At 41.9% G+C, this 27009-nt stretch overlaps 6 protein-coding genes across 7 annotated transcripts; all 6 read right to left on the reverse strand.

The window, feature by feature from the left end:
- LOC128416842 (mas-related G-protein coupled receptor member H-like) lies at positions 1–1157 on the reverse strand. The gene has a single exon (XM_053394860.1). The coding sequence runs from the start codon at positions 1116–1118 to the stop codon at positions 114–116; it is 1005 nt and encodes a 334-aa protein (XP_053250835.1). The 5' UTR covers positions 1119–1157; the 3' UTR covers positions 1–113.
- A 3262-nt stretch (positions 1158–4419) lies between these two features.
- Positions 4420–5878, reverse strand: LOC128416843 (proto-oncogene Mas-like). The gene has a single exon (XM_053394861.1). The coding sequence runs from the start codon at positions 5831–5833 to the stop codon at positions 4901–4903; it is 933 nt and encodes a 310-aa protein (XP_053250836.1). The 5' UTR covers positions 5834–5878; the 3' UTR covers positions 4420–4900.
- Positions 5879–9886: 4008 nt separating this feature from the next.
- Positions 9887–11040, reverse strand: LOC128416844 (proto-oncogene Mas-like). Its single transcript, XM_053394862.1, has one exon. It carries the CDS (start codon positions 11027–11029, stop codon positions 10049–10051), a length of 981 nt encoding a protein of 326 aa, XP_053250837.1. The 5' UTR covers positions 11030–11040; the 3' UTR covers positions 9887–10048.
- A 4340-nt stretch (positions 11041–15380) lies between these two features.
- On the reverse strand, positions 15381–16376 carry LOC128416846 (mas-related G-protein coupled receptor member H-like). The gene has a single exon (XM_053394863.1). The coding sequence runs from the start codon at positions 16374–16376 to the stop codon at positions 15381–15383; it is 996 nt and encodes a 331-aa protein (XP_053250838.1).
- A 2067-nt stretch (positions 16377–18443) lies between these two features.
- Positions 18444–19685, reverse strand: LOC128416847 (proto-oncogene Mas-like). The gene has a single exon (XM_053394864.1). The coding sequence runs from the start codon at positions 19668–19670 to the stop codon at positions 18702–18704; it is 969 nt and encodes a 322-aa protein (XP_053250839.1). The 5' UTR covers positions 19671–19685; the 3' UTR covers positions 18444–18701.
- Positions 19686–23333: 3648 nt separating this feature from the next.
- Positions 23334–26413, reverse strand: LOC128417043 (mas-related G-protein coupled receptor member H-like). 2 transcript variants are annotated; one of them, XM_053395227.1, is made up of 2 exons: positions 26048–26413; positions 23334–24830 (listed from the first exon to the last, which is right to left on the reverse strand). In XM_053395227.1, exon 2 carries the CDS (start codon positions 24784–24786, stop codon positions 23803–23805), a length of 984 nt encoding a protein of 327 aa, XP_053251202.1. In that variant the 5' UTR covers positions 24787–24830; positions 26048–26413; the 3' UTR covers positions 23334–23802. The 2 variants fall into 2 exon arrangements, with proteins under 2 accessions (XP_053251202.1, XP_053251201.1); XM_053395226.1 differs by having other exon boundaries at positions 23334–24833.
- Positions 26414–27009: the final 596 nt, after the last annotated feature.

The raw sequence follows: 27009 nt of genomic DNA on the forward strand, positions 1-27009 counted from the left end.
ATTAACAGAGTAAATGAATCCAAAATAATAAAATAGTGAGTACAGAGGAAAACAAGTACCTAGAAATACACCAGAGGATAGAAAATGAAGTTTTCCCAGCTATTTTGAAGTCTTCACATCCGGGTTTGAACTGGAACTTCTTGTTCCTCTCTGCAGTTTTCCTCCTCTTTGAAAAGTCTCTGGAGTATGACCTTCATGCTGTCCCTAGATCGAGTCCTCTTGTTTCTCCCAATCAGGAAATAAATCAGTGGGTTAATACTGCTATTCAGGCAGCTGCATAATAACCCAACTGGTATTGCAAAAATTACAACATTATAGTCTATAAGTGGAGGGGAAAATCTGATTAATAAAATGCAAGTAAATGGGAAAGCTAAGAAGAGGAATAAGAGGAGAGCAAGTAGGATGGCTGTTAAAGCTTTTCCCTTCTTCCTCAGTTGTGATCTGAAGTAAACTTTTATAAACAGGACCAGAGTGGAAACAGTCATGAGTGGGAGACAAAGTATAGCATTCATTAGAAGCAGATAGAAAAGGGGATTCATTGTATCTCTAAAAAGATAAAGAATCATGCTGATTACAGTGAGCAGGAAAGAAATGATCCATATTGTGGCACACACAAGGGTGGAAAAGTGTGGTGGTCGGTGGCATCTATGCCAAAGTGGGAAAACAACAGAAACACACCTGTCAATGCTAATGGCTGTCAACAGATATTGACCAGTGTTGTACATGAACAACAACAAACAGTCGAATACTACGAACAAGTTACTATACAAAGGTAAGAATGAAAATAAACTCAAAATTCTCATAATCGAACAACAAGATAAGCTCATGAGAGCCCCAAGGTCAGCAACAGCCAGATGTAGTATGAAAGTGGTGAAAGGATTGCTCTTCATACAAAAGCCAAGAAACCAGATGACAGTTCCATTCCCAATGATTTCAAAAATGCTAATAAGTAAAATGGAGATAAGTAAAATGGGGATAAGAATGTCAGCTATACTATATGGTGATAATTCATAATCAAAACCATCCTGGGGGGTTAGGAGGTCAGTTTCATTTTCTGCTCCAATATCTTCCAATGAAGCATTCAAAGTGGACCAGGATCCCAGGCCATCATTCCTCATCTTGCTGGATCTGTACTTTTGGGTACTTTTTCTTGTATAGCTCTTACTACCAGGAGAAAATAAACAAATGTGGAGCCAGTTTTAGCTATAAAGCTCAACCTATTAAACTGAGACAAACAATAATAAAAGAGACATGCTATAGTGGGAATTAATGACTGATAAACAAACACATTAGGAATATGGTTCACAGGAATGTTTGTCACAAATTATCAGTTTCAAAGGCTTTGGGGGGAAATGGAGTTCGCCGATGTGTTGTGGATCTTTCCTCTAAGTAAAAAAACTGCATTCACAACATCAGTAAGCACATCATTTTAGAACTCAAATTCTCCTCTTCTGCTCTCTGACTCAGGCATAAGATCGGAAATTAACCTCTGTGTCATTAACTTCGGTTGGTTGGGTGGTGGAGAAGACGAGTGTGAGAAGGAGTTGAACAGCTCTTGTGATTCTGGAATGAATTGGGAAGGCATGTGTAATTTTATTGTTATTAAAATGTGATTTTGAACAAAAGTGGATAAATAAAACTCAAGTTGAATTGGGATTGTTAAGAAATATGAAAATTAGAAAAAAAAGCCACAATAGATTAGCCAGACAGCAAGATTTTTGCAATGTGGAATATATTAGACAAACCATTACTCTATCCTGCCTAGTACTTTCTGCTCTGACTGGATGTGGGAACCAAAAATTTCTGCCGTCTTCACCAGCCATCCACCTGGTATTCTAATAACAGAACACTCCAGGGAATTAGCTTGTCCCGCCTATCAGCCAAAGGTGCAAGCACTGTCATTCAGCAACAGATCCCCTCTTACCTTTGCTAATGAATGACATCAAAAGTAGCTATTCGCATTGCTCTCAAAAAACTTTGGATCAGCATCCCTCCGGCATGGTGAGTGGGAGCAGCAAGTGGTGCTGGAATAAGCAGGTAATCAGAAGATTTGCAGAAATTGTTAAGACGCCTCATCTGGTTCTTAGCAAGAAGTGTAGAATCCTGCCCATGTCTCTTCAGTTCTGTTTAATCCATTTGCCAGCATCGTGTGATAAGCTGGTTGCTTTGTGCCTTGGGTCTCAGGATAGCATTTGGCAAACTCAGGAGGAGATTCTTGCCTTCTAAAGTTCAGTGCCCCAAGCAAGCACTCTTGAGAAGAGAGAGTTTGCAAGTGGTAAGCAAGTCCAACTTCTCTTTGTCCCTATCTGGAGAAATATCTTTCTTGATTAGAGTGTCACCTGACCCATTAACAGAAAGACTAACCAGTGTATTCAGAGAGTAATCAGCTTGCTGTTGGTTCTGCTGGGGAAGAACGTAGGCTGGGGTGGAGAAATGTATCTAAAGAACAAAAAGAGAGTCCTGCTAGATCAGGTCAGTGGCCCTTGCAGTCAATTGTACTGGTCTCACAACTGCCAAACAGATGCTTCAAGGAAGACTACAACAGCTTCTGAATACAACAGTACTCGCCTCCTCCGTGATGTCCTGCTGGCAGGCCTTAAGCGCCCCCTTGAGAAAACTTTGACATGTGTGGGAGGCCAATCTGCTTTTTTTGGTTGGATGTGGGCACACTTCTGTCCGATCCCATATGCACCAGTTCTTTACAGCCTGTATTTATTGATATCGAGTACTCTTCATTCCATCTGGGTGACAAGGAAAAAATTAATTCTCAGTCTGAATAAGGCTGCAATCTAGCCAGATCAAGGGACTGTGTGTGTGTGTGTGTGTGTGTGTGTGTGTGTGTGAGAGAGAGAGAGAGAGAGAGAGAGAGACCTACTGCATGCGCCTTCCATCAGGGTCTAATTTTTTTCCACACTCACTCATTCAATATCCCATTCCACTGAGTTTTCTTTGGGTTGTTCTGCAGTTTTTATGTCCCTCTCAGTGCTACACAAAGCATGCCTCTTATGCAATGGTGAAACACACCTGTCCATGCTAATGTCTCTCTGTGTGTGAGAGGGGGGGGAGGGAGAGAGAGAGCTACAGAATGCCTCCTTCCACCTGGTTCTTAGTTTTTTCCATTTAGTCATTCCATATCCCATTCCACTGAATTTTTTTTGGGTTGTTCTGCAGTTTTTATGTCCCTCTCAGTGCTACACAAAGCATGCCTCTTATGCAATGGTGGTATAATTTTGGATACAGGAGGGCAAACATGAGAAATATCAACTTGATATTACTGCACATGAGACTTAGATATGTGATATAGAAGACTCTGTATGAGAATGGTCTACTGGGCACATGTTCATGACCGTTAAATGCCAGGACCTTGTTATCTGCCACCAGAGCTATCTTTCTTGAACTTCTGCAGAAAATAGTTGGGTGTTTCCTGTTAGAGGAGACAGTTACAAAAGCATCAAACCCAAAACTTATATTATGGGGAAAATAACTATATATGCAAAAATGATATGCAAAAGCATTCCAAAACATTATGGGGGTAATTAAAGTTCTGGGCCACAGACCAAATCCAGTTCTCAATCCTTGGGTTCAATCCTTCTGCATCAGTCCAACAGGAAGTTAATTCCTCTCTTTTGAAACATCAGATTTACTTTCATTAATCGTGCACGCGCGCACACACACACTAAGAGAGAGAGAGAAAGACAGACAGAGAGATACAGAGACTGCAGGAGCTGGGTTTGAAGACAGTAATCTTTCTCTGTCACCCATCAGGGCTTTGTGCCATTCTGATGATGAGTCTTACTTGCTCATGCTGATTTTTGGTTAACCTTTTATGTGAGCAGCTTGCACACTGTGGTGGGTCACTTAGGTTGTGCCAGTGAAAAGCTAATCAGCTTAAGAGGAACCCAATCATCTTCCCCCCTGCTCAGAGGTGACTCTTTGCTCTGCAATGCACAGTGGACTGCATGGTTTCACCTGACTGCTTTATTCTCATGCCCCATGCCAATCCTTCTTAATAAGTATTGACCAGAATGATGTGTCAAGGTGAGTCTTTATACATGGTGATTTCAGTTCTTCACCATGCAAAGGAGTCTAGTGTAGCTTTGGATATAGGCTTGACGGCTAGCATTGAGTGGAAAGTGCATTGTGGCATGATATGGAACCATCTCCCCTGTATGCTCTGGTGTTTTTTTCAAAAACTTTATTGGAAAGATAGAGAAGCATTGATGTCATGAATCACTTCTGCTAATTGTCACATTGCCCTATAAAGTTGTAGATGGCAGAATTTTATGGATTTCTATATGCACATAGTTACAATGTCTATATCACTACCTTCGTATAATAAGCAGGGATCTTTTTCAGCCAGAACTCTCCGGAACTCAATTTCGGCACCTCTCAGATGGGTGCCATTGAAATTGTAATAGCACAGAAAATAGGGGTTATAGTGGTAGAATGTCCCATAATGCACTTTTTTTCAAAAAATCTGGGGAAAATATTTTCTTCTGTTTTCTTCAAACATTTGGGCCCTACGTGTGAAGATTTCTTTACTTCATTCCCTTTGGCAATGAATCTCTTTTGTATACCATTTAGCAAGTCATCCCTCTTGTCAAAGTCTGTTGAAGTGGCATTTCTTTTTATTTCATTTTCTCAAACATGTAAAACACTTATCCTGCAAATTAGGGAATCCAAGGGGCTTGAAACGATACTACTGAAACGAGGACAAAAATTAACAGAGTAAATGAATCCAAAATAATAAAACAATAGTGAGTACAGAGGAAAACAAGTACCAAGAAATACACCAAATGATAGAAAATGAAGCTTTCTAGCTAGTTTGAAGTCTTCACATCCGGCTTTGAACTGGAACTTCTTGTTCCTCTCTGCAGTTTTCCTCCTCTTTGAAAAGTGTCTAGAGTATGACCTTCATGCTCTCCCTGGATCGAGTCCTCTTGTTTCTCCCAATCAGGAAATAAATCAGTGGGTTAATACTGCTGTTCAGGCAGCTGCATAATAACACAACAGATACTTTAAAAGATGAAACATCATAGTCCAAAGGTGGATCGAAAAAATAGATTAATGAAATGCAAGTAAATGGGAAAGCTAAGAAGAGGAAGATTATGAGGGCAAGTAGGATGGCTGTTAAAGCTTTTCCCTTCTTCCTCTGTTGTGATTGAAACCAAACTTTTATAAACAGGTTCAGAGAGGAGACAGTCATAAGTGGGAGGAAAAGAACAGCATTTAACAGAAGCTGGTAGAAAAGGAGGTCCAGAAAAATATTAAAAATAAAAAGAATCAAGTTGATTACAGAGAACAGGAAGGAAATGATCCATATTGTGGCACACACAAAGGTGGAAAAGTGTGGTGGTCGGTGGCATCTATGCCAAAGGGGGAAAACAACAGAAACACACCTGTCCATGCTAATGGCCGTCAACAGGTATTGACCAGTGTTGTACATGAACAACAAGAAAAACTCAAACAACTGTACACACAAGCTAATATCCACAGATAAGGATGGAAATGACACCACAAGATACACAATCAAATAAGAAGATAAGCAAATGAGGGCCCCAAGGTCAGCAACAGCCAGATTTAGTATGAAAGTGGTGAAAGGATTCCTCTTCATGCAAAAACCAAGAAACCAGATGACAGTCCCATTCCCCATAAGTCCAAAAATGCTAATAACTAGAATTAAGAAATATAGAATATTTACTGCTGGAAGATATAGTGATGATTTCTGATCAAAACCATCCTGGGGGGTTAGGAGGTCAGTTCCATTTTCTGCTCCAATATCTTCCCATGAAGCATTCAAAGTGGACCAGGATCCCAGGCCATCATTGCTCATCTTGCTGGATCTCTACTTTTGAGCTACTCCTTGTATTGCTCTTCCTACCTGGAGAAAATAAACAAATGTGAAGTCAGTTTTGGCTTATAAGCCCAACCATATTAAACTGAGGCACTCAAACAATAATAAAAGAGACATGCTATAGTGGGAATTCATGACTGATCAACAAACACTTTAGGAATATAGTTCTTTGGAATGTTTGTCACAACTTATCAGTTTCCAAGGCTTTGGAGGGAAATGGAGTTCGCCGATGTGTTGTGGATCTTTCCTCTGAGTAAAAAAAAACTACATTCACAACATCAGTAAGCATATCATTTTAGAACTCAATTTCTCTTCCTCTGCTCTCTAACTCAGCCTTAAGATCAGAAACTAATGTCTTGTGTCGTAGACATTGGTTGGGTTGTGGAGAATATATAATTGGTGGTACTGCTATTATTGTAATATGGAATGATTTGCTTTGATTTGTCATTAATTGGAAGATTTTCAATGGAAAGGAATAAAAATTAGTTATTCCTCCGCAGCATTCGCAACCTGCAGTAGTGCACCTTCGCATGCGTGGGTTGTGATTCAGTTCTTCTGCGCATGTGCAAAGAACGATTTAGTACTTCTGCGCACACACAACCGCCGAAACCGAGAAGTTACCCATTCCAGTACTTCCAGGTTTTGGCACGTCCGTAACCTGAAAAAACACAACCTGAAAAACGAAATGCCAGGCCCTTGTTATCTGCCACCAGAGCTATCTTGCTTGAGCTTCTGGAGAAGATAGTTGGGTGTTGCCTGTGAGAGGAGACACTTATAAAAGCATCAAAACCAAAACTGATATTATGGGGAAAGTAACTATATATGTAATGATGATAGACAAAAGCATTCCAAAATATTATGGGGATCATTGACGTTTTGGACCTCAGACCACTAACCTCTTGTGTTGCAGACATTGAGGGTGGAATGGCTGGGTGGTGGAGAAGAGGAGTGGGAGAAGGAGTTGAACAGCTCTTGTGTTTAGGAAAACAAAAGCCAGAATGAATTGGGAAGGCATCTGTTTTTTTATTATTATTAAAAGGTGATTTTTAAGAAAAGTGAATAAAATAAAACTCAAGTCAAATTGAGATTGATAAGAAATATGAAAATCCGAAAAAGACCCACAATAGATAAGCCAGGCAGCAAGATTTTTACAATGTGTAATGAATAAGACAAACTGTTAGTCCATCCTGCCTAGTACTTTCTGCTCTGACTGGATGTGGGAACCAAAAATTCCTGCCATCTTCACCTGCCATCCAACTGGTATCCTACCAACAGAACACTCCATGGAGTTAGCTTGTCCCACCTATCAGCCAAAGGTGCACAGCATTGCCATTCAGCTACAGATCCCCTCTTACCTTTGCTAATGAATGACATCAAATTTAGCTATTCACATACCTTTCAAAAGCTTTGGATCAGCATCCCTCAGGCAAGGTGAGTGGGAGCAGCAAGTGGTGCTGGAATAATCAGGTAATCGGAAAATTTGCAGAAATTGTTAAGATACCTCATCTGGTTCTTAGCAAGATGTGTAGGATCCTTCCCACATGTCTTCAGTTCTGTGCAACCCATTTGCCAGCATCATGTGATAAGATGATTGTATTCCACATTGGGTCTCAGGATAGCATTTGACAAACTCAGGAGGAGATTCTTGCCTTTTAAAGTTCAGTGTCGCTAACAGGAACTCTTGAGAAGAGAGAATTTGCAAGTGGTAAGCAAGTCCAACTTCTCTTTGTCCCTCCTGCTGATACAGGAGCCCAAACATGGAAAGTATCAACCTATATTACTGCATATGAGACTGAAATACGTGATATAGAAAACTCTGTATGAGAATGATATACTGGGCACATGTTCATGACCGTTAAATGTCAGGACCTTTTTATCTGCCACCAGAGCTATCTTGCTTGAACTTCTGCAGAAGATAGTTGGGTGTTTCCTTTGAGAGGAGACAGTTACATAAGCATCAAACCCAAAACTTATATTATGGGGGAAAGTGACTATATATGCAATAATGATATGCAAAAGAATTCCAAAACATTATGGGGTAATTAAAGTTCTGGGCCTCAGACCACATTCAGTTCTCAATCCTTGGGTTCTATCCTTCTTCAGCAGTCCAACAGCAAGTTAATTCCTCTCTTTTGAAGCATCATATTTACTTTCATTAATCGCACACACACACAAGCACACACACACTAAGAGAGAGAGAGAGACAGCCACAAACACAGACACAGACACAGAGACTGCAGGAGCTAGGACTGAAGACAGTAATTTCTCCCTGTTACCCTCCAGGTGCTTTGTGCCATTCTGATAATGAGTGTTACTCGCTCAGGCTGATTTTTGTTTAGCCTTTTATGTGAGCAGCTTGCTGCCTCTCAATTGCATTAGAGCCTTTGCACACTTTGGTGGGTCACTTAGGTTGTTCCAGTGAAAAGCTAATCAGCTTAAGAGGAGACCAGTCATCTTCTCCCCTGCTCAGAGGTGACTCTTTGCTTTGCAGTGCAGAGTGAACTGCATGGTTTCACCTGCCTGCTTTATTCTGATGCCCCATCCCAATGCTTCTTAATAAGTGTTGACGAGAATGATGTGTCAAGGTGAGTCCATGGTGATGTCGGTTCTTCATCGTGCAAAGGAGTCTAGTGTAGCTTTGGATATAGCATCAATGGCTAGCATTGAGCGGAAAGTGCATTGTGGCATGATATGGAACCATCTCCCTCCTATATCCCCTGGTGTTTTTTTCAAAAATTTATTGGAAAGATAGAGAAACATTGATGTCACAAATCACTTCTGCTAATAGTCACATTGCCCTATAAAGGTGTAGATGGCAGAACTTTGTGTATTTCAATATGCACATAGATGGGATCCTCATAACAGAGTCCTGGTTGTGCTCGGGACCCAAGAGCTCACCTGACAGGGTTGGAATGGGGGGGGGGCGGGAAGTCCTGGCCATTCCCCTGGGATCATGCCAGCTGGCTTTAGCCAATAGCCTGGAGGTTGTGTGATCCCAGGTGCTTTAAAAACAGAAATGTGATGCATGTGAGGCACTTGCATTTGCACCACTGAACACCTGCCCACCCTCCCAAGTTTAGGTAGAGTCGCTTGGCCTTGCTTTGGTTTCGGTCGCCTGTATTGGAACAGGGGTTGGATAGGATTTTTTTTTCCATTTTCAGATTGGCTTTAGCCATTTGATTTTTGCCTACCCCTTAGCAAATCATCACATCTTGTAAGGTGGCTGTTAGGCATTGGCTCAGTTGGATTGTGGGGAGGGGAGGTGTGGCCATCACCTGCCCCTCCAGGAACTGGGTATTCCTTTAAAGGAATCTGGGGGTCCTGGATCTTGTCTGAAGTCCACTTGAGGGGCTAGGGCCATGCCAGGACCACAGGAACCCCAAGGTGAGCTTAGGCTGGTTCTCATCAAGTTTGCTCCCTCATTTGGTTGACCCCATTCAACGATCACCCTGAGATGTGGAGTCAGTTATAGTGGGGAGTCAATGCCTAAGCCAATAACGCTCACGTGATTGTATTTCAATAAAGTTGTGGCCAAAATTTGCCCCAAAAGTTAAACTAATATAAGTGTCTGTGTGTATTTATTTTAGGGGTGGGTCTAGGGGCCTCGAGACGCAATTATAATTTCTATATCACTACATCCATATAATAAGCAGTGCTATTTTTCAGCCGTAACTAATTGGAACTCAGTTCCAGCACCTCTCAGGTGCGTGCCGCTGAAATTATAACAGAACAAGGGAGGCCTTTATGGTGAGTTTCTGCACCTCTTTTTCTAGAAAAATAGCACAGAAAATAGGGATTGTACTGGTGGAATGTTCTATCATGCACTTTTAAAAAAAATCTGGGAGAAACATTTTCTTCTGTTTTCTTCAAACATTTGAGCTCTACATGTGAAGATTTCTTTACTTCATTCCCTTTGCAATGAATCTGTTTTCTAAATCATTTAGCAAGTCATCCCTCTTAGCTCAAAGTCTGCTGAAGTGGCATTTCTTTTTATTTCATTTTCTAAAACATACAAAACATTAATCCTGCCAAATGGGCAATCCAAGGGGCTTTTAGCGATACTCCTGAAACAAGGACAAAAATTAACAGAGTAAATGAATCCAGAATAGTAAAATAGTGAGTACAGAGGAAAACAAGTACCAAGAAATACACCAAGAGATAGAATATGACACTTTCTGAGCTATTTTGAACTCTTCACATCTGGCTTTGAACTGGAATTTCTTGTTCCTCTCTGCAGTTTTCCTCCTCTTTGAAAAGCCTCTGGAGTATGACCTTCATGCTCTCCCTGGATTGAGCCCTCTTGTTTCTCCCAATCAGGAAATAAATCAGTGGGTTAATACTGCTATTCAGGCAGCTGCATAAGAACCCAACAGATTCCACATTATAGTCTATAAGTGGAGTGAAAAAACTGATTAATAAAATGCAAGTATATGGGAAAGCTAAGAAGAGGAAGAAGATGACAAGTAGAATGACTGTTAAAGCTTTTTCCTTCTTCATTTGTTGTGATCTAAAGTAAACTTTTATAAACAGGATCAGAGTGGAAACAGTCATGAGTGGGAGGCAAAGTATAGCATTCATTAGAAGCAGATAGAAAAGGGGATTCATTATATCTCCAAAAAGAGAATAAATCATGCCGATTACATGGAGCGGGAAAGAAATGATCCATATTGTGGCACACAGAAGGGAGGAAAAGTGTGGTGGTCTGTGGCATCGATGCCAAAAGGGAAAGACGACAGAAACACACCTGTCCATGCTGATGGCTGTCAACAGATATTGACCAGTGTTGTACATGAACAACAACAAATACCCGAATACTGGGACCAAGTAAATATGCCAAAGTAAGTATGGAAATAAATTCAAAATGCTCATAATCGAAAGAGAAGATAAGCTCATGAGAGCCCCAAGGTCAGCAACAGCCAGATGTAGTATGAAAGTGGTGAAAGGATTCCTCTTCATGCAAAAGCCAAGAAACCAGATGACAGTCCCATTCCCAATGATTCCAAAAATGCTAATAAGTAAAATGAAGATGGGGATAAGAATGTCTGCTATACGATATGGTGATAATTCATGATCAAAACCATCCTGGGGGGTTAGGAGGTCAGTTTCATTTTCTGCTCCAATATCTTCCCATGAAGCATTCCAAGGGGACCAGGATCCCAGGCCATCATTGCTCATCTTGCTGGATCTCTACTTTTGAGCTACTCCTTCCATGGCTCTTCCAACCAGGAGAAAAGAAACAAATATGGAGTCAGTTTTGGCTACAAAGCTCAACCATATGAAAGTGAGACACTCATATTAGAAATAGAAATAATTTATTGTCACTCAACCACTTGTTTACAGTGAGATTAAATGAGCCCCCCTCCTCCCCACAATCTCTCAGTCCTTGTTACAGTCTGTGTGCTGTCCTACGACTACCTACCCCGAACATCAGCTGCAATGTTGCTGTCTTCCATTCAGCATTCTCACAGCCCACAGGTAGAAACTGTTCTTTAGCCTGTTGGTGTGACTTATTGCCGATATTTTTCCTAACATTGTGAGATTCATTCTGCTCCATATTTCTAAATTTCTTTTTATCTCAAGCCAAATTTTTTTCATAGTTATTTTTAAATAGGTTTATGTTTCTTGATGTTAACCAAATCCCTAAATATTTAACCTTTTTATGGACTTCAAGACTGATAAGAAATATGAAAATCAGAAAAAGACCCACAATAGAGAAGCAAGATTTTTACAACATAATGAATAAGACAAACTGTTAGTCCATCCTGCCTAGTACTTGCTGCTCTGACTGGATGTGGGAACCAAAAATTCCTGCCGTCTTCACCAGCCATCTACCTGGTATCCTTCTAACAGAACACTCCATGGAGTTAGCTTGCCCCACCTATCTGCCAAAGGTGCACAGCATTGCCATTCAGCTACAGATCCCTTCTTACCTTTGCTAATGAATGACATCAAATTTAGCTATTCACATACCTTTCGAAAGCTTTGGATCAGCATCCCTCAGGCAAGGTGAGTGGGAGCAGCAAGTGGTGTTGGAATAAGCAGGTAATCAGAAGATTTGCAGAAATTGTTAACATGCCTCATCTGGCTCTTAGCAACATGTGTAGGATCCTTCCCACATGTCTTCAGTTCTGTGTAACCCATTTGCCAGCATCACGTGATAAGATGATTGTATTCCACATTGGGTCTCAGGATAGCATTTGACAAACTCAGGAGGAGATTCTTGCCTTTTAAAGTTCAGTGTCCCAAGCAGGAACTCTTGAGAAGAGAGAGTTTGCAAGCGGTAAGCAAGTCCAACTTCTCTTTGTCCCTCCTACTGATACAGGAGCCCAAATATGGAAAGTATCAACCTATATTACTGCATATGAGACTGAAATACGTGATATAGAAGAGTCTGTATGAGAATGATATACTGGGCACATGTTCATGACCGTGAAATGCCAGGACATTGTTATCTGCCACCAGAGCTATCTTGCTTGAACTTCTGCAGAAGATAGTTGGGTGTTTCCTGTGAGAGGAGACAGTTACAAAAGCATCTAACCCAAAACTTATATTATGGGGAAAACAACTACATATGTAATGTTGTTGTTGTTTAGTCGTTTAGTTGTGTGCGACTCTTCGTGACCCTATTGACCAGAGCACGCCAGGCACTCCTATCTTCCACTGCCTCCCGCAGTTGGGTCAGACTCATGTTTGTAGCTTCGAGAACGCTGTCTAACCATCTTGTCCTCTGTCGTCCCCTTCTTCTTGTGCCCTCAATCTTTCCCAAAATCAGGGTCTTTTCCAGGGAGTCTTCTCTTCTCATGAGGTGGCCAAAGTATGTAATAATGATATGCAAAAGAATTCCAAAACATTATGGGAGTAATTAAAGGTCTGGGCCTCAGACCACATTCAGTTCTCAATCCTTGGGTTCTATCCTTCTTCAGCAGTCCAACAGCGTTAATTCCTCTCTTTTGAAGCATCATATTTACTTTCATTAATCACACACACACACACAAGCACACACACACTAAGAGAGAGAGACACAGAGAGAGAGAGAAACACAGACACAGACAGAGACTGTAGGAGCTAGGATTGCAGACAGTAATTTCTCCCTGTTACCCACCAGGTGCTTTGTGCCATTCTCATGATGAGTGTAACATGCTCAGGCTGATTTTTGGTTAGCCTTTTATGTGAGCAGCTTGCTGCCTCTCAATTGCATTAGAGCCTTTGCACACTGTGGTGGGTCACTTAGGTTGTACCAGTGAAAAGCTAATCAGCTTAAGAGGAGCCCAGTCATCTTCTCCCATGCTCAGAGGTGACTCTTTGCTCTGCAATGCAGAGTGGACTGCATGGTTTCACCTGACTGCTTTATTCTCATGCCTCATCCCAATCCTTCTAAATAGGATGATGTGTCAAGGTGAGTCTTTATCCATGGTGATTTTGGTTTTTCACCATGCAAAGGAGTCTAGTGTAGGTTTGGATGTAGGCTTGATGGCTAGCATTGAGTGGAAAGTGCGTTGTGGCATGATATGGAACCATCTCCCTCCTATATCCCCTGGTGTTTTTTCCAAAAACTTTATTGGAAAGATAGAGAAACATTGATATCATGAATCACTTCTGCTAATTGTCACATTGCCCTATAAAGGTGTAGATGGCAGAAATTTGTGTATTTCTATATGCACATAGATGGGATCCTCATAACAGAGTCCTGGTTGTGCTCAGGTCCCAAGAGCTCACCTGACAGGGTTGAAATGGGGGGGAGAGCAGTAAGTCCTGGTCATTCCCCTGGGATCGTGCCAGGTTGGTTTAGCCAATAGCCAGTAGGTGGCGTGATCCTAGGTGCTTTAAAAACAGCAGTGTGATGCAAGTGAGGCACTTGCATTTGCACGGCTGAACAACCACCCACCCTCCCAAGTTTAGGTAGAGTCGCTTGGCCTTGCTTTGGTTTGGTTTGCCTGTTTTGGAACAGGGGCTTGGTAGGAATTTTTTTCCATTTGGCAGATTGGCTTTAGCCATTTAATTTTTGCCTACCCCTTAGCAAATCATCGCAACTTGTAAGGTGGTGGTTAGGCATTGGCTCAGTTGGATTGTGGGGAGGGGAGGTGTGGCCATCACCTGCCCCTCCAGGAACTGGGTATTCTGTTAAAGGAATCTGGGGGTCTTGGATCTCGCCCAAAGTCTGCTTGAGGGGCTAGGGCCATGCCAGGACCACAGGAACCCCAGGGTGAGCTTAGGTTGATTCTCATCGAGCTTGTTCCCTCATTTGGTTTACCGCATTTGACGATCACCCTGAGAGGTGGAGTCAGTTATAGTGGGGAGTCAATACCTAAGCCAATAGCGCTCACGTGATTGTATTTCAATAAAGTTGTGGCCAAAATTTGCCCCAAAAGTTAAACTAATATAAGTGTCCGTGTGTATTTATTTCAGGGGTAGGTCTTGGGGCCTCGATACGCAATTATAATTTCTATATCACTACATCCAGATAATAAGCAGTGCTCTTTTTTAGCCGTAACTAACTGGAACTCAGTTTCAGCACCTCTCAGGTGCATGCCATTGCAATTGTAAAAGAACAAGGGAGGCCTTTATGGTGAGTTTCTGCACCTCTTTTTCTAGAAAAATAGCACAGAAAATAGGGATTGTACTGGAGAAATGTTCTATCATGCACTTTTTTAAAAATCTGGGAGAAATGTTTTCTTCTGTTTTCTTCAAACATTCGAGCTCTACATGTGAAGATTTCTTTACTTCATTCCTTTGGCAATGAATCTGTTTTCTATACCATTTAGCAAGTCATCCCTCTTAACTCAAAGTCTGTTGAAGTGGCATTTCTTTTTATTTAATTTTCTAAAACATACAAAGCATTACTCCTACCAAAACAAGGACTGCTAAAACAAGGACAAAAATTAACAGAGTAAATGAATCCAAAATAGTAGAATAGTGAGTACAGAGGAAAACAAGTACAGTGGTGCCTCGCAAGACGAAATTAATTCGTTCCGCAAGTTTTTTCTTCTTGCGAGTTTTTCGTCTTGCGAAGCACGGTTTCCCATAGGAATGCATTGAAAATCAATTAATGTGTTCCTATGGAGACCGCCTTCAGACCAGGCTGTGCGCCTTCCCCTCTGTTCCCGGACCTGTCCTGAAGGCTTGCGGTGGGAGGAGGGCTTTCCTCCCGACCGCCAACATTCAGAATGCTGTTCTGAATGTTGGCGGTGGGGAGGAAAAACCCTCCTCCCACCGCAAGCCCCGGGAACAGAGGAGAAGCCCTGCGCGCCTTCTCCTCTGTTCCCGGACCTCCCACCGCAAGCCTTCAGGACAGGTCCGGGAACAGAGGAGAAGGCGCGCTGCGCTTCCCCGCTGTCCCCGGAGATTTCCCTATGGGCTTTCGTCTTGCGAAGCAAGCCCATAGGGAAATTTGTCTTGCGAAGCCGCTAAAAATCGGAAAACCCTTTCGTCTTGCGGGTTTTTCGTTTAGCGAGGCATTCGTCTTGCGGGGCACCACTGTACCAAGAGATAGAATATGACGCTTTCTGAGCTTTTTTGAAGTCTTTCATCACATCTGGGTTTGAACTGAAACTTCTCGTTTCTCTCTGCAGTTTTCCTCCTCTTTGAAAAGTCTCTGGAGTATGACCTTCATGCTCTCCCTGGATCGAGCCCTCTTGTTTCTCCCAATCAGGAAATAAATCAGTGGGTTAATACTGCTATTCAGGCAGCTGCATAATAACCCAACAGATATTGCAAAAAATTCAACATTATAGTCTATATGTGGAGTGAAAAAACGGATTAATGAAATGCAAGTAAGTGGGAAAGCTAAGAAGAGGAAGAAGAGGAGGGCAAGCAGGATGGCTGTTAAAGCTTTCCCCTTCTTCCTCTGTTGTGATCTGAAGTAAAGTTTTATAAACAGGACCAGAGTGGAAACAGTCATGAGTGGGAGGCAAAGTATAGCATTCATGAGAAGGTGGTAGAAAATGGTATACAGTAGAATGTTAAAAATAAAAAGAATCATGCCGATTACAGTGAGCAGGAAAGAAATGATCCATATTGTGGCACACACAAGGGTGGAAAAGTGTGGTGGTCGGTGGCATCTATGCCAAAGTGGGAAAACGACAGAAACACACCTGTCGATGCTAATGGCTGTCAACAGATACTGACCAGTGTTGTACATGAAAAACAACAAACAGTCGAATACTACGAACAAGTTACTATACAAAGGTAAGAATGAAAATAAACTCAAAATTCTCATAATCGAACAACAAGATAAGCTCATGAGAGCCCCAAGGTCAGCAACAGCCAGATGTAGTATGAAAGTGGTGAAAGGATTCCTCTTCATGCAAAAACCAAGAAACCAGATGACAGTTCCATTCCCCATAAGTCCAAAAATGCTAATAAGTAAAATGGAGATGGAGATAAGAATGTCTGCTATACGATATGGTGATAATTCGTGATCGAAACCATCCTGGGGGGTTAGGAGGTCAGTTTCATTTTCTGCTCCATTATCTTCTAATGAAGCATTCAAAGTGGACCAGGATCCCAGGCCATCATTGCTCATCTTGCTATATCTGTACTTTTGAGTACTATTTCTTGTATAGATCTTACTACCAGGAGAAAATAAAGAAATGTGGAGTCAGTTTTGGCTATAAAGCTCAACCATATTAAACTGAGACACTCAAACAATAGCAAAAGAGACATGCTATAGTGGGAATTCATGTCTGATGAACAAACAAACACTTTAGGAATCTTGTTTATTGGAGTGTTTGTTGAAACACATCAGTTTCAAAGGCTTTGAGGGGAAATGCAATATTCTGGTGGGTTATGGATCTTTCCTACGAGTAAAAAATCGACATTCACAATATCACTAAGCATATCATTTTGGAAAGTCAAGTTTCTCAACTTCTGGTCTCTGACTCAGCCTTAACATCTGAAACTAACCTCTTGGGTCATGGACATTGGTTGGTGGGGTGGTAGAGGAGTGTGAGAAGGAGTTGAACAGCTCTTGTGATTAGGGAAACAAAAGCCAGAATGAATTGGGAAGGAATCTGTAATTTTATTATTATTAAAATTTGATTTTTAACAAGTGGATAAATAAAACTCAAGCCAAATTGAGTTTGATAAGAAATATGAAAATCAGAAAATGACCCACAATTGCTTAGCCAGACAACAAGATTTTTACAATGTAGAATGTATTAGACAAACCATTACTCTATACTGCCTAGTACTTTCTGCTCTGACTGCATGTGGAAACCAAAAAATCCTGCCGTCTTCACCAGCCATCCACCCGGTATCCTTCTAACAGAACACTCCATGGAGTTAGCTTGTCCCACCTATCTGCCAAAGATGCACAGCATTGCCATTCAGCTACACTTGCCTTCTACCTTTCTAAGGATTTATATCAAAATTAGCTATTCGCATACCTGTCAAAAGCTTTGGCTCAGCATCCCTCAGGCATGGTGAGTGGGAGCAGCAAGTGGTGCTGGAATAAGCAGGTAATCAGAATCTTTGCAGAAATTGTTAAGATGCCTCATCTGGTTCTTACCAAGATGTGTAGAATCCTGCCCATGTCTCTTCAGTTCTGTGTAATCCATTTGCCAGCATCGTCTGATAAGCTGGCTGCTTTGTGCCTTGGGTCTCAGGATAGCATTTGGCAAACTCAAAAAAAAGACTCTTGCCTTCTAAAGTTCAGTGCACTAAGCAAGCACTCTTGAGAAGAGATTGTTTGCAAGCGGTAAGCAAGTCCAACTTCTCTTTGCCCCTATCTGGAGAAATATCTTTATTGATTAGAGTGTCACCTGACCCATCAACAGAAAGACTAACCAATGTATTCAGAGAGTAATCAGCTTGCGGTTGGTTCTGCTGGGGAAGAACGTAGGCTGGGGTGGAGAAATATATGTGAAGAACAAAAAAGAGAGTCCTGCAAGATCAGGTCAGTGGCCCTTGCAGTCAATTGTCCTGGTCTCACAGTGGCCAAACAGATGGTTCAAAGAAGACCACAACAGCTTCTGAACACAACAGTACTCTCCTCCCCCATGATGTTCTGCTGGCAGGCCTTAATCACCTTAATTTTCCAACCCCCTTGGGACAACTTTGACATGTGTGGGAGGCCAATCTGCTTTTTTGGGTGGGGTGTGGGCACACTTCTGTCCGATCCCATATGCACCAGTTCTTTACAGCCTCTATTTATTGATATTGAGCACTCTTCATTCCATTTTGGCGACAAGGAAAAAATTAATTCTCAGTCTGAATAAAGCTGCAATCTAGCCAGATCAAGGGATAATTTCCATATCACTACATCCATATAATAAGCATGCCTTTTTTTCAGCCACAACTCACCAGAGCTCAATTCCCACACCTCTCAGGTGGGTGCCATGGCTATAATAGGAGAACAAGGCAGGCCTTTATGGTGAGTTTCTGCACCTCTTTTTCTAGAAAAATAGCACAGAAAATAGGGATTGTACTGGTGGAATGTTCTGTCATGCACTTTTTTTAAAATCCTGAGGGAAATATTTTCTTTTGTTTACTTCAAACATTCGAGCTCTACATGTAAAGATTTCTTTACTTCATTCCCTTTGGCAATGAATCTGTTTTCTATACCATTTAGCAAGTCATTCCACTCAACTCACACTGTTAAAGCGGCATTTATTTTTATTTAATTTTCTAAAACATGTAAAACATTTATCCTGCCAAATGGCCAATCCAAGGGGCTTTTAACGATACTCCTGCAACAAGAACAAAAATTAACAGAGTAACTGAATCCAAAATAATAAAATAGCGAGCACAGAGGAAAACAAGTACCAAGAAATACACCAAGAGATAGAAAATGAAGCTTTCTGAGCTATTTTGAAGTCTTTCTTCACATCCGGGTTTGAACTGAAACTTCTCATTTCTCTCTGCAGTTTTCCTCTTCTTTGAAAAGTCTCTGGAATATGACCTTCATGCTCTCCCTGGATCGAGCCCTCTTGTTTCTCCCAATCAGGAAATAAATCAGTGGGTTAATACTGCTATTCAGGCAGCTGCATAAGAACCCAACAGATTCCGCAAAATAGGTTATAAATGGAGTGAAAAAACTGATTAATACAATGCAAGAAAGAGGGAAAGCTAAGAAGAGGAAGAAGAGGAGGGCAAGTAGGATGGCTGTTAAAGCTTTTCCCTTCTTCCTCTGTTTTGATCTAATGTAAACTTTTATAAACAGGACCAGAGTGGAAACAGTCATGAGTGGGAGGCAAAGTATAGCATTCATTAGAAACTGGAATAAAATGGTATACGGTAGAATGTTAAAAATAGAAACAATCATGCTGATTACAGTGAGCAGGAAAGAAGTGATCCATATTGTGGCACACACAAGGGTGGAAAAGTGTGGTGGTCGGTGGCATCTATGCCAAAGTGGGAAAACAACAGAAACACACCTGTCCATGCTAATGGCTGTTAACAGATATTGACCAGTGTTGTACATGAAGATAAAAAGATTGGAAAACAATAATACAATCAAATGCATATAGGGAGGTACAGATAAAAATGACCTCAGAAGATATATAATGGAAAAAGTAAATAAGGATATGAGAGCCCCAAGGTCAGCAGCAGCCAGATGCAGGATGAAGGTGGTGAAAGGATTCCTCTTCATGGAAAAGCCAAGAAACCAGATGACAGTTCCATTCCCAATGATTCCAAAAATGCTAAGAAGTAAAATGGAGATAAGTAAAATGGGGATAAGAATGTCTGCTATACGATATGGTGATAATTCATGATCAAAATCATCCTGGGGGGTTAAGAGGTCAGTTCCATTTTCTGCTCCAATCTCTTCCAATGAAGCATTCAAAGTGGACCAGGATCCCAGGCCATCATTGCTCATCTTGCTGTATCTGTACTTTTGGGTACTTTTTCTTGTATAGATCTTACTACCAGGAGAAAATAAACAAATGTGGAGTCAGTTTTAGCTGTAAAGCTCAACCATATTAAACTGAGACACTCAAACAATAACAAAAGAGACATGCTATAGTGGGAATTCATGACTGATGAACACTTTAGGAATGTAGTCATTGGAATGTTTGTCACAATTTATCAGTTTCAAAGGCTTAGGGGGGAAATGGAGTTCGCCAATGTGTTGTGGATCTTTGCTCTGAGTAAAAAAATTACATTCACAACATCAGTAAGCATATTGTTTTACAACTCAAATTCTCCTCTTCTGCTCTCTGACTCAGCCTTAAGATCAGAAATTAACCTCTTGTGTCATGGACATTGTTTGGTTGGGTGTTGGAGAAGAGGAGTATGAGGAGTTGAACAGCTCTTGTGATTCTGGAATGAATTGGGAAGGCATGTGTAATTTTATTGTTATTAAAATGTGATTTTGAACAAAAGTGGATAAAATAAAACTCAAGTTGAATTGAGATTATTAAGAAATATGAAAATTAGAAAAAAAACAACCCACAATAGATTAGCCAGACAGCAAGATTTTTGCAATGTGGAATGAATTAGACAAACCTTTAGTCCATCCTGCCTAGTACTTTCTGCTCTGACTGGATGTGGGAACCCAAAATTTCTGCCATCTTCACCAGCCATCCGCCTGGTATCCTTCTAACAGAACACTCCATGGAGTTAGCTTGTCCCACCTATCTGCCAAAGATGCACAACATTGCCATTCAGCTACAGATCCCCTCTTACCTTTGCTAATGAATGACATCAAAATTAGCTATTCGCATTGCTCTCAAAAACTTTGGATCAGCATCCCTCCGGCATGGTGAGTGGGAGCAGCAAGTGGTGCTGGAATAAGCAGGTAATCGGAAGATTTTCAGAAATTGTTAAGACGCCTCATCTGGTTCTTAGCAAGAAGTGTAGGATTCTGCCCATGTTCCTTCAATACTGTGTAATCCATTTGCCAGCATCGTCTGATAAGCTGGTTGCTTTGTGCATTGGCAAACTCAGGAGGAGACTCTTGCCTTCTAAAATTCAGTGTCCCCGTCAGGCACTCTTGAGAAGAGAGAGTTTGCAAGTGGTAAGCAAGTCCAACTTCTCTTGACCTTATCTGGAGAAATATCTTTACTGATTAGAGTGTCACCTGACCCATTAACAGAAAGACTAACCAATGTATTCAGAGAGTAATCAGCTTGCGGTTGGTTCTGCTGGGGAAGAACGTAGGCTGGGGTGGAGAAATATATCTGAAGAACAAAAAAGAGAGTCCTGCTAGATCAGGTCAGTGGCCCTTGCAGTCAATTGTCCTGGTCTCACAGTGGCCAAACAGATGCTTCAAGGAAGCCCACAACAGCTTCTGAACACAACAGTACTCTCCTCCCCCGTGATGTTCTGCTGGCAGGCCTTTATCGCCTTAATTTTCCAACCCCCTTGGGACAACTTTGACATGTCTGGGAGGCCAATCTGCTTTTTTTGGTGGGGTGTGGGTACACTTCTGTCCGATCCCGTATGCACTAGTTCTTTAAAGCCTCTATTTATTGATATCAAGTACTCTTCATTCCATCCTGGGGGACATGGAGAAAAATATCTCAGTCTGAACAAGGCATAGCCATACCATAAGATGTTATTTCTGATGTATTTTTGCGGGGGAGAAAAAAAGAAAGAAGGAGAGAAAGCCACTCCATTCTATGCCACTCCAACTCACTCTCACTCATTCAACATTCCATCCCACTGAGTTTTCAGTGGGGTGTTCAGAGGTTTTTATGCCCCTCTCAGAGCTACCCAAATCTACTGAAGTATGCCTCTTATGTAAAGGTCATACAGTTTTGTCTACAGGAGTATCAACTTGGTGTTACTGCACATGAGACTGATATATACGAATATGTATGACATACTGGGCACATGTTCTTGGCAGTTAAACACCAGGGCATTATTATCTGCCATCAGAGCTATCTTGCTTGGGCATGTGTAGATGATAGTCAGGTGTTTCCTCTCGATGAAGATAGTTACAATATGTCATGTGAAAAAGAACTATATACAAAAGCATTCCCAAACAGCCTTCTGCAAAATAAATAAAATCACTAGTCTTGTCAACACTCCTTTGACTCATCTCAAAGTTTTGCATGAGACAGCCATGAACCTTGACCTTGCCTGCACATTTGCATTCCAGTGCTGGACTAAGAGTGGAGAGAGCTAGATTGAAATCACTATTTAGCAATGGCACTTAGTGAGTGCCCTTGATTCAGTCACACACTCACCCTACCCTACCTCACAGAATTGTTGTAAGGATAAACTGAAAGGTGATGCATACCACGTATACCATATTTTAAGGGACATGGGTGGCGCTGTGGTCTACACCACTGAGCCTCTTGGGCTTGCCGATCAGAAGGTTAGCGGTTTGAATTCCCATGACAGGATGAGCTCCTATTGCTCTGTCCCAGCTCCTGCCAACCTAGCAGTTTGAAAGCATGCTGGTTCAAGTAGATAAATAGGTACAGCTGCAGCGGGAAGGTAAACAGCGTTTCCATGCACTCTGGTTTTCATCACGGTGTTTCATTGCACCAGAAGTGGTTTAGTCATGCTGGCTGCATGACCCAAAAAGCCATCTGTGGACAAATGCCGGCTCCCTCAGCCTGAAAGCGAGATGAGCACCACACCCCATAGTCACCTTTGGCTGGAATTAACCATCCCTTTACCTTTACTTATACCATATTTAGTTGGCATAGCAGAAGTGCATACCCCTTATCCCAGGCCTCATCCTGAAGGAGAGTAGGGAGGCTTTCCTGGCATCCCCATGCCTTTTCATGCTGGTGAGGCATTCCTTATCAGGCTCCTAAAAGGTATTGCTAAACAAACGCTGCTGGCAAGAAGCTTTGGGGAAGAGGTAGGTGAAATCTTGCTCCCCTCGTGTGCAGCAGCTGTATGTGAGTTGGGGGCAGGGGCAGAAAAAGCATCTGATATGTCCAGCTGCAATTGCATGACATCACCTCGGAGTTCTCTGTGTTTACTTTTAGTCAGGGTGAAGCAAGGAGTCTCATGCAAAGTGCTCTCAGTGTGTTTGATTAATAGTGCTCTGATGTTGCCTTCCACAAATGCAGAGCCATAGCTGGGGGGGGGGGGGGAGGTTTACGCCAGGACTTTTGCCCTGGGTGAAATCTCCAAGGGGTACCATTGATGCTCCTAGCCTGCCAGTCATTTTACTGTCTGGGCTTTAGAACAGTTCTCTCTGCACCTCTGTGTGTGTGAGACCGAGAGTGGGAATGTAGGGTGGGGAGAAAACTCTTTCCAAATCCTTTCCCTCCTCCTTCCTTTTTTCCCACCCAGATTCTGGACTTCTCTCTTTCGCAGCCTCTTCCTGCCCACTAAACCCTGTTACCTCTTCAGCTTCCAATACCACCACCACCACCACCTCCTCCTCCTCCTCCTCCTCCTCCCAGTCTCCTCCCTCTGACCACTCATCATTATCCCACCACCAATCCCCTGGCTCTGAGTCTTCTTCCCTGGGGGTTCTTCAGCTGGTGCCTCCCACCACTTCTCTGCCCCCACCCAGTCCATGACAGCATTTTACAACAGCAATGCAAACAAGTATAGACATGTTACAGCTAGATGCAAACTTGTATTAGAAACGGTGGCTTACAAAGCAATGCAAGGGGTGATTATACATACAAGATTACAGTATATCAAATATAGATGATGGGTTGTTGTACATTCATGATTCTGGTAACTAGTTGTAAAACAGAGACATGGTTTTGATGGTATAGCATGCTTCGCTTCATAACTCTACAAGACTTAGAATAATTAAGAGCTTCTGAGTTCATCTAGTTCACCCTGCTGAAATTCTAAACACATCCTGGAATCAATAGCCCACACTGAATACAGGTCAAGAAAAGTACTGGTAATGGAAACCAAAATTACACATGTATGCTTCAAAGAAACTAGGATTATAAATCTTTTGGAGCCATCAAAACTTAATCTCAGCAGTGGAATACAAATATACACTTGTTTACTTGGTAGGAGCTAGAACAACTTATAGTAACCAGAGTGGTATAGCTATAAGTTGTACTCTTTCAAAGCCATCACAAGGGACTTAAAGCACAGGTCTCCACTTCCTCTGTAGGGTTTTCTTCTTCCTTGAAAATATTTTGGAGTATGGCTTTCATGCCCTTTACATGCCCGCCTCTCTTTCGTCTCCCAAACACAAAATAGAGCAAAGGGTTAACACTGCTGTTCAGAGTGGCGCACAAGTAACCATATTGCAATCGATGCAAAGTTGGAATATGGAAAACATAATGGCCAATGTAAAAGGCATTCAGTGGAAAAGAAAGAAAGATAAAGAAGAAAAGAGTAAGGAGGATGACTATAATGAGCTTGCCCCGCTTCTGCTGTTGTGTTTTAAAGCAGACCTTGATGAACAGGATCAATGTGGAGACAGTTATTAGTGGGAGACAAAAGAAGCCATTCTCAATGTACTGGTAGAGCCTTACGGAACCATGATACTCTTTAACAGCCAGGTAGAGAATGAAATGTGTTCCAGGGAGAAAGAAAGAAAGCACCCATATGAAGGCACACAAAACAATGGACAAACGTGGCGGTCGGTGGCATCCATACCAAACTGGGAAGAGTACAGACACACACCTGTCAACGCTGATGGCTGTCAGCAGAAACTGACCCGCGTTGTACATGAATTGGAAAATATCTTCAAAGAATTCAAACGCAACACCCTCATCCTGTTTGCGATTCTGAAGCCAGCGTATTTCTAGAATAAGGTCCACAGCAAGTAAACCAAAGTCTGCAACGGCGAGGTTCAGGATGTACGTGGTGAAGGGGGTCCTCTGAATACGGAATCCAAGCAGCCAGATGACAGTTCCATTCCCCAAGCATCCCAAAATGCAAACTATAATTATTGATACACACACTATATACATTGTTACTGTCTTGTATACAAATTCTGGATCATCATTACTGTGGCTACTGTTGGGGTAAGCGCTTGCATTGAAGGCTGCATAATATTTCTCTCCAACATTCAAAGGGGACAGGGATGTTGGGCTGAAGATGGCCATTGTGCTCAACCTTTGCTTTTGTGTATCGTCTGGTGTGGATAGTCCTGCTGGAAGACATGGGAAAAAAGTGGGATTAGCTTTTGCAGTTGGTCAGCAATGATAAAAAGTAACACGTTCATTGGGACGCAGGTGGTGCTGTGGTCGAAACCACAGCGCCTAGTGCTTGCTGATCAGAAGGCTGGTGGTTCGAATCCCCGCAACGGGGTGAGCTCCTGTTGCTCGGTCCCTGCTCCTGCCAACCTAGCAGTTCGAAAGCACGTCAAAGTGCAAATAGATAAATAGGTACCTGTGCGCTGCTCTGGTTTGCCAGAAGTGGCTTAGTCATGCTGGCCACATGACTCAGAAGCTGTACACCGGCTCCCTCAGCCAGTAAAGTGAGATGAGCGCTGCAACCCCAGAGTTTTCTGCGACTGGACCTAATGGTCAGGGGTCCCTTTACCTTTAACATGTTCATTGGAGTCAACAAAGAGACCATGTCAAGAAGGGGCCAGATTGCCAGCAGAAGCAGTGAGAGTAGGGGAAAGAAAAATAGTATTCAAGGCTGGGTAATATATATAACCCCAGTACGTGACCCGGAAGTGTCTTCGGACAGCGCTGGCCCCTGGCCTCTTAAGCGAGATGGGCGCACAACCCCAGAGTCGGTCACGACTGGCCTGTATGGGCAGGGGTACCTTTACCTTTTCCTTTATATAACCCCAGTAGGCTAAACAGCCAAGCTGGCTGCTTCGTGTTGTTTGTTTGTTGTTAGCAAATTCTAATGCTTCTGCTGCTGATAGTAATAATTCTTAGCAATGAGAACAGAATAAAAATATATTTAAAAAATGCAAAATGTTCTGGATTTCTTTTTCTTTTTTTAAGGATGGGAGAAGAATTAATTTGGAAAGGTTAGAAAGGAAATAAAAGCTGGACAAATGACAACAAACACTTTCTAATAGACAGCATTTGCAAAAGCGTCCTGCATTTTAAAAAAATTAAGACTTCACCACCTTACCCCAAGTACGGTGACTGGAGAGTTTTGGGTAAGGCGATAAGACTTTTAAGCTGGACCTGCAGATCTCAACAATTAAAACAATAATTAATTTGATTTTGGGTAAAGGCACGTAGATTTATTTTGTTTAGGATAAAGATGAAGAGGTCAAGCCAAAAGCTTTAGAGGAAATACTGGCTTTGAGAAGGGGAGTGGAGAAAAAGAATGGAAAGTGATCTCTGAGATGAGAAAATTGTGCCATCAGGAAAAGAACCTCTACAAAACATTTCCTACCTTATTCCAACCACAGATGTTTGCTCACAAGGTTTGAGATGTTCTCTGATGCCTCTAGGATATCAGTTGATATTTCTTCTCTGTGTTCAAAATAAAATACTCATCCAGAAGTCAGCACACATTTTGAGCAGAGAATGTCAAATGGAAGAGTTGTTTGTTCAGCAAGTGTGGGGCAGATAACAGAAATCCTGTTAACAAGTGCAAATCCATTAGTTGGTGCCCAACTTAGCCACGGATTGTCTTTTGCTTCCTGATACTTCAAGAATCTCCTGTGAGTGTGTGTTCCTTTATAACTTACAAAAACCTCAGGTGACATATGCACTTTATACTTACAAGTGTTTCCAGGGTCACAGCTGATAGTAAAATTTGACATTTGGATTCCGGACAATCAACTGTCAGATGAACTTTAGTACTGGACACTGCGAGATCAATAGCTCAAGTGAACTTTACTCCAGTAAACATGCAATTTCTTCTTTAGCCAATTTTTGCATGTGCCTAAGGGAGGGGGAAGTGGATTTAGAGCAAACTGTTTCTATGTCATGCCCTTTGCCAGACCCCAAGAAGACATATTGGGCAAATGCTGAGATTTGAGAAACGCTGAGATGCAGCAATCATTAGCTGAGATTCCTGCATTGCAGGGGGCTGGGCCAGATGACCTTTGGGGTTCCTTTCAACTCTACAGTTCTATGAAATGCGCCATAACATTTTAACCACAAATTGCCAAGCTAACTCTTTTAGAAGGTAAACATTCTAGTGTGGTCGAAGGCTGAAATATATACAGAGAGACAAATGGCTGGGTTGGATAAGGTCCATTTCATTAAATGTTAGACGTAAACCTGCACAGAAGAGTTGTAGGTGAGGGAACTGACTATGATTAAGAAATCCCATATCTATTCGGGCAAACAAACCCCTGCTGGGTCAATGGCAAGGCTATCTTCTTACCCCAGCCAAAGTAGGTTCTG

This window comes from Podarcis raffonei, chromosome 7, assembly GCF_027172205.1.
Source record: "Podarcis raffonei isolate rPodRaf1 chromosome 7, rPodRaf1.pri, whole genome shotgun sequence".
Taxonomy (NCBI): domain Eukaryota; kingdom Metazoa; phylum Chordata; class Lepidosauria; order Squamata; family Lacertidae; genus Podarcis; species Podarcis raffonei.

Bases quoted from the DNA above. Each gene is read 5' to 3' on its own strand.
- LOC128416842 (XM_053394860.1), bottom strand. From the start codon at position 1,118: ATGAGGAATGATGGCCTGGGATCCTGGTCCACTTTGAATGCTTCATTG.
- LOC128416843 (XM_053394861.1), bottom strand. From the start codon at position 5,833: ATGAGCAATGATGGCCTGGGATCCTGGTCCACTTTGAATGCTTCATGG.
- LOC128416844 (XM_053394862.1), bottom strand. From the start codon at position 11,029: ATGAGCAATGATGGCCTGGGATCCTGGTCCCCTTGGAATGCTTCATGG.
- LOC128416846 (XM_053394863.1), bottom strand. From the start codon at position 16,376: ATGAGCAATGATGGCCTGGGATCCTGGTCCACTTTGAATGCTTCATTA.
- LOC128416847 (XM_053394864.1), bottom strand. From the start codon at position 19,670: ATGAGCAATGATGGCCTGGGATCCTGGTCCACTTTGAATGCTTCATTG.
- LOC128417043 (XM_053395227.1), bottom strand. From the start codon at position 24,786: ATGGCCATCTTCAGCCCAACATCCCTGTCCCCTTTGAATGTTGGAGAG.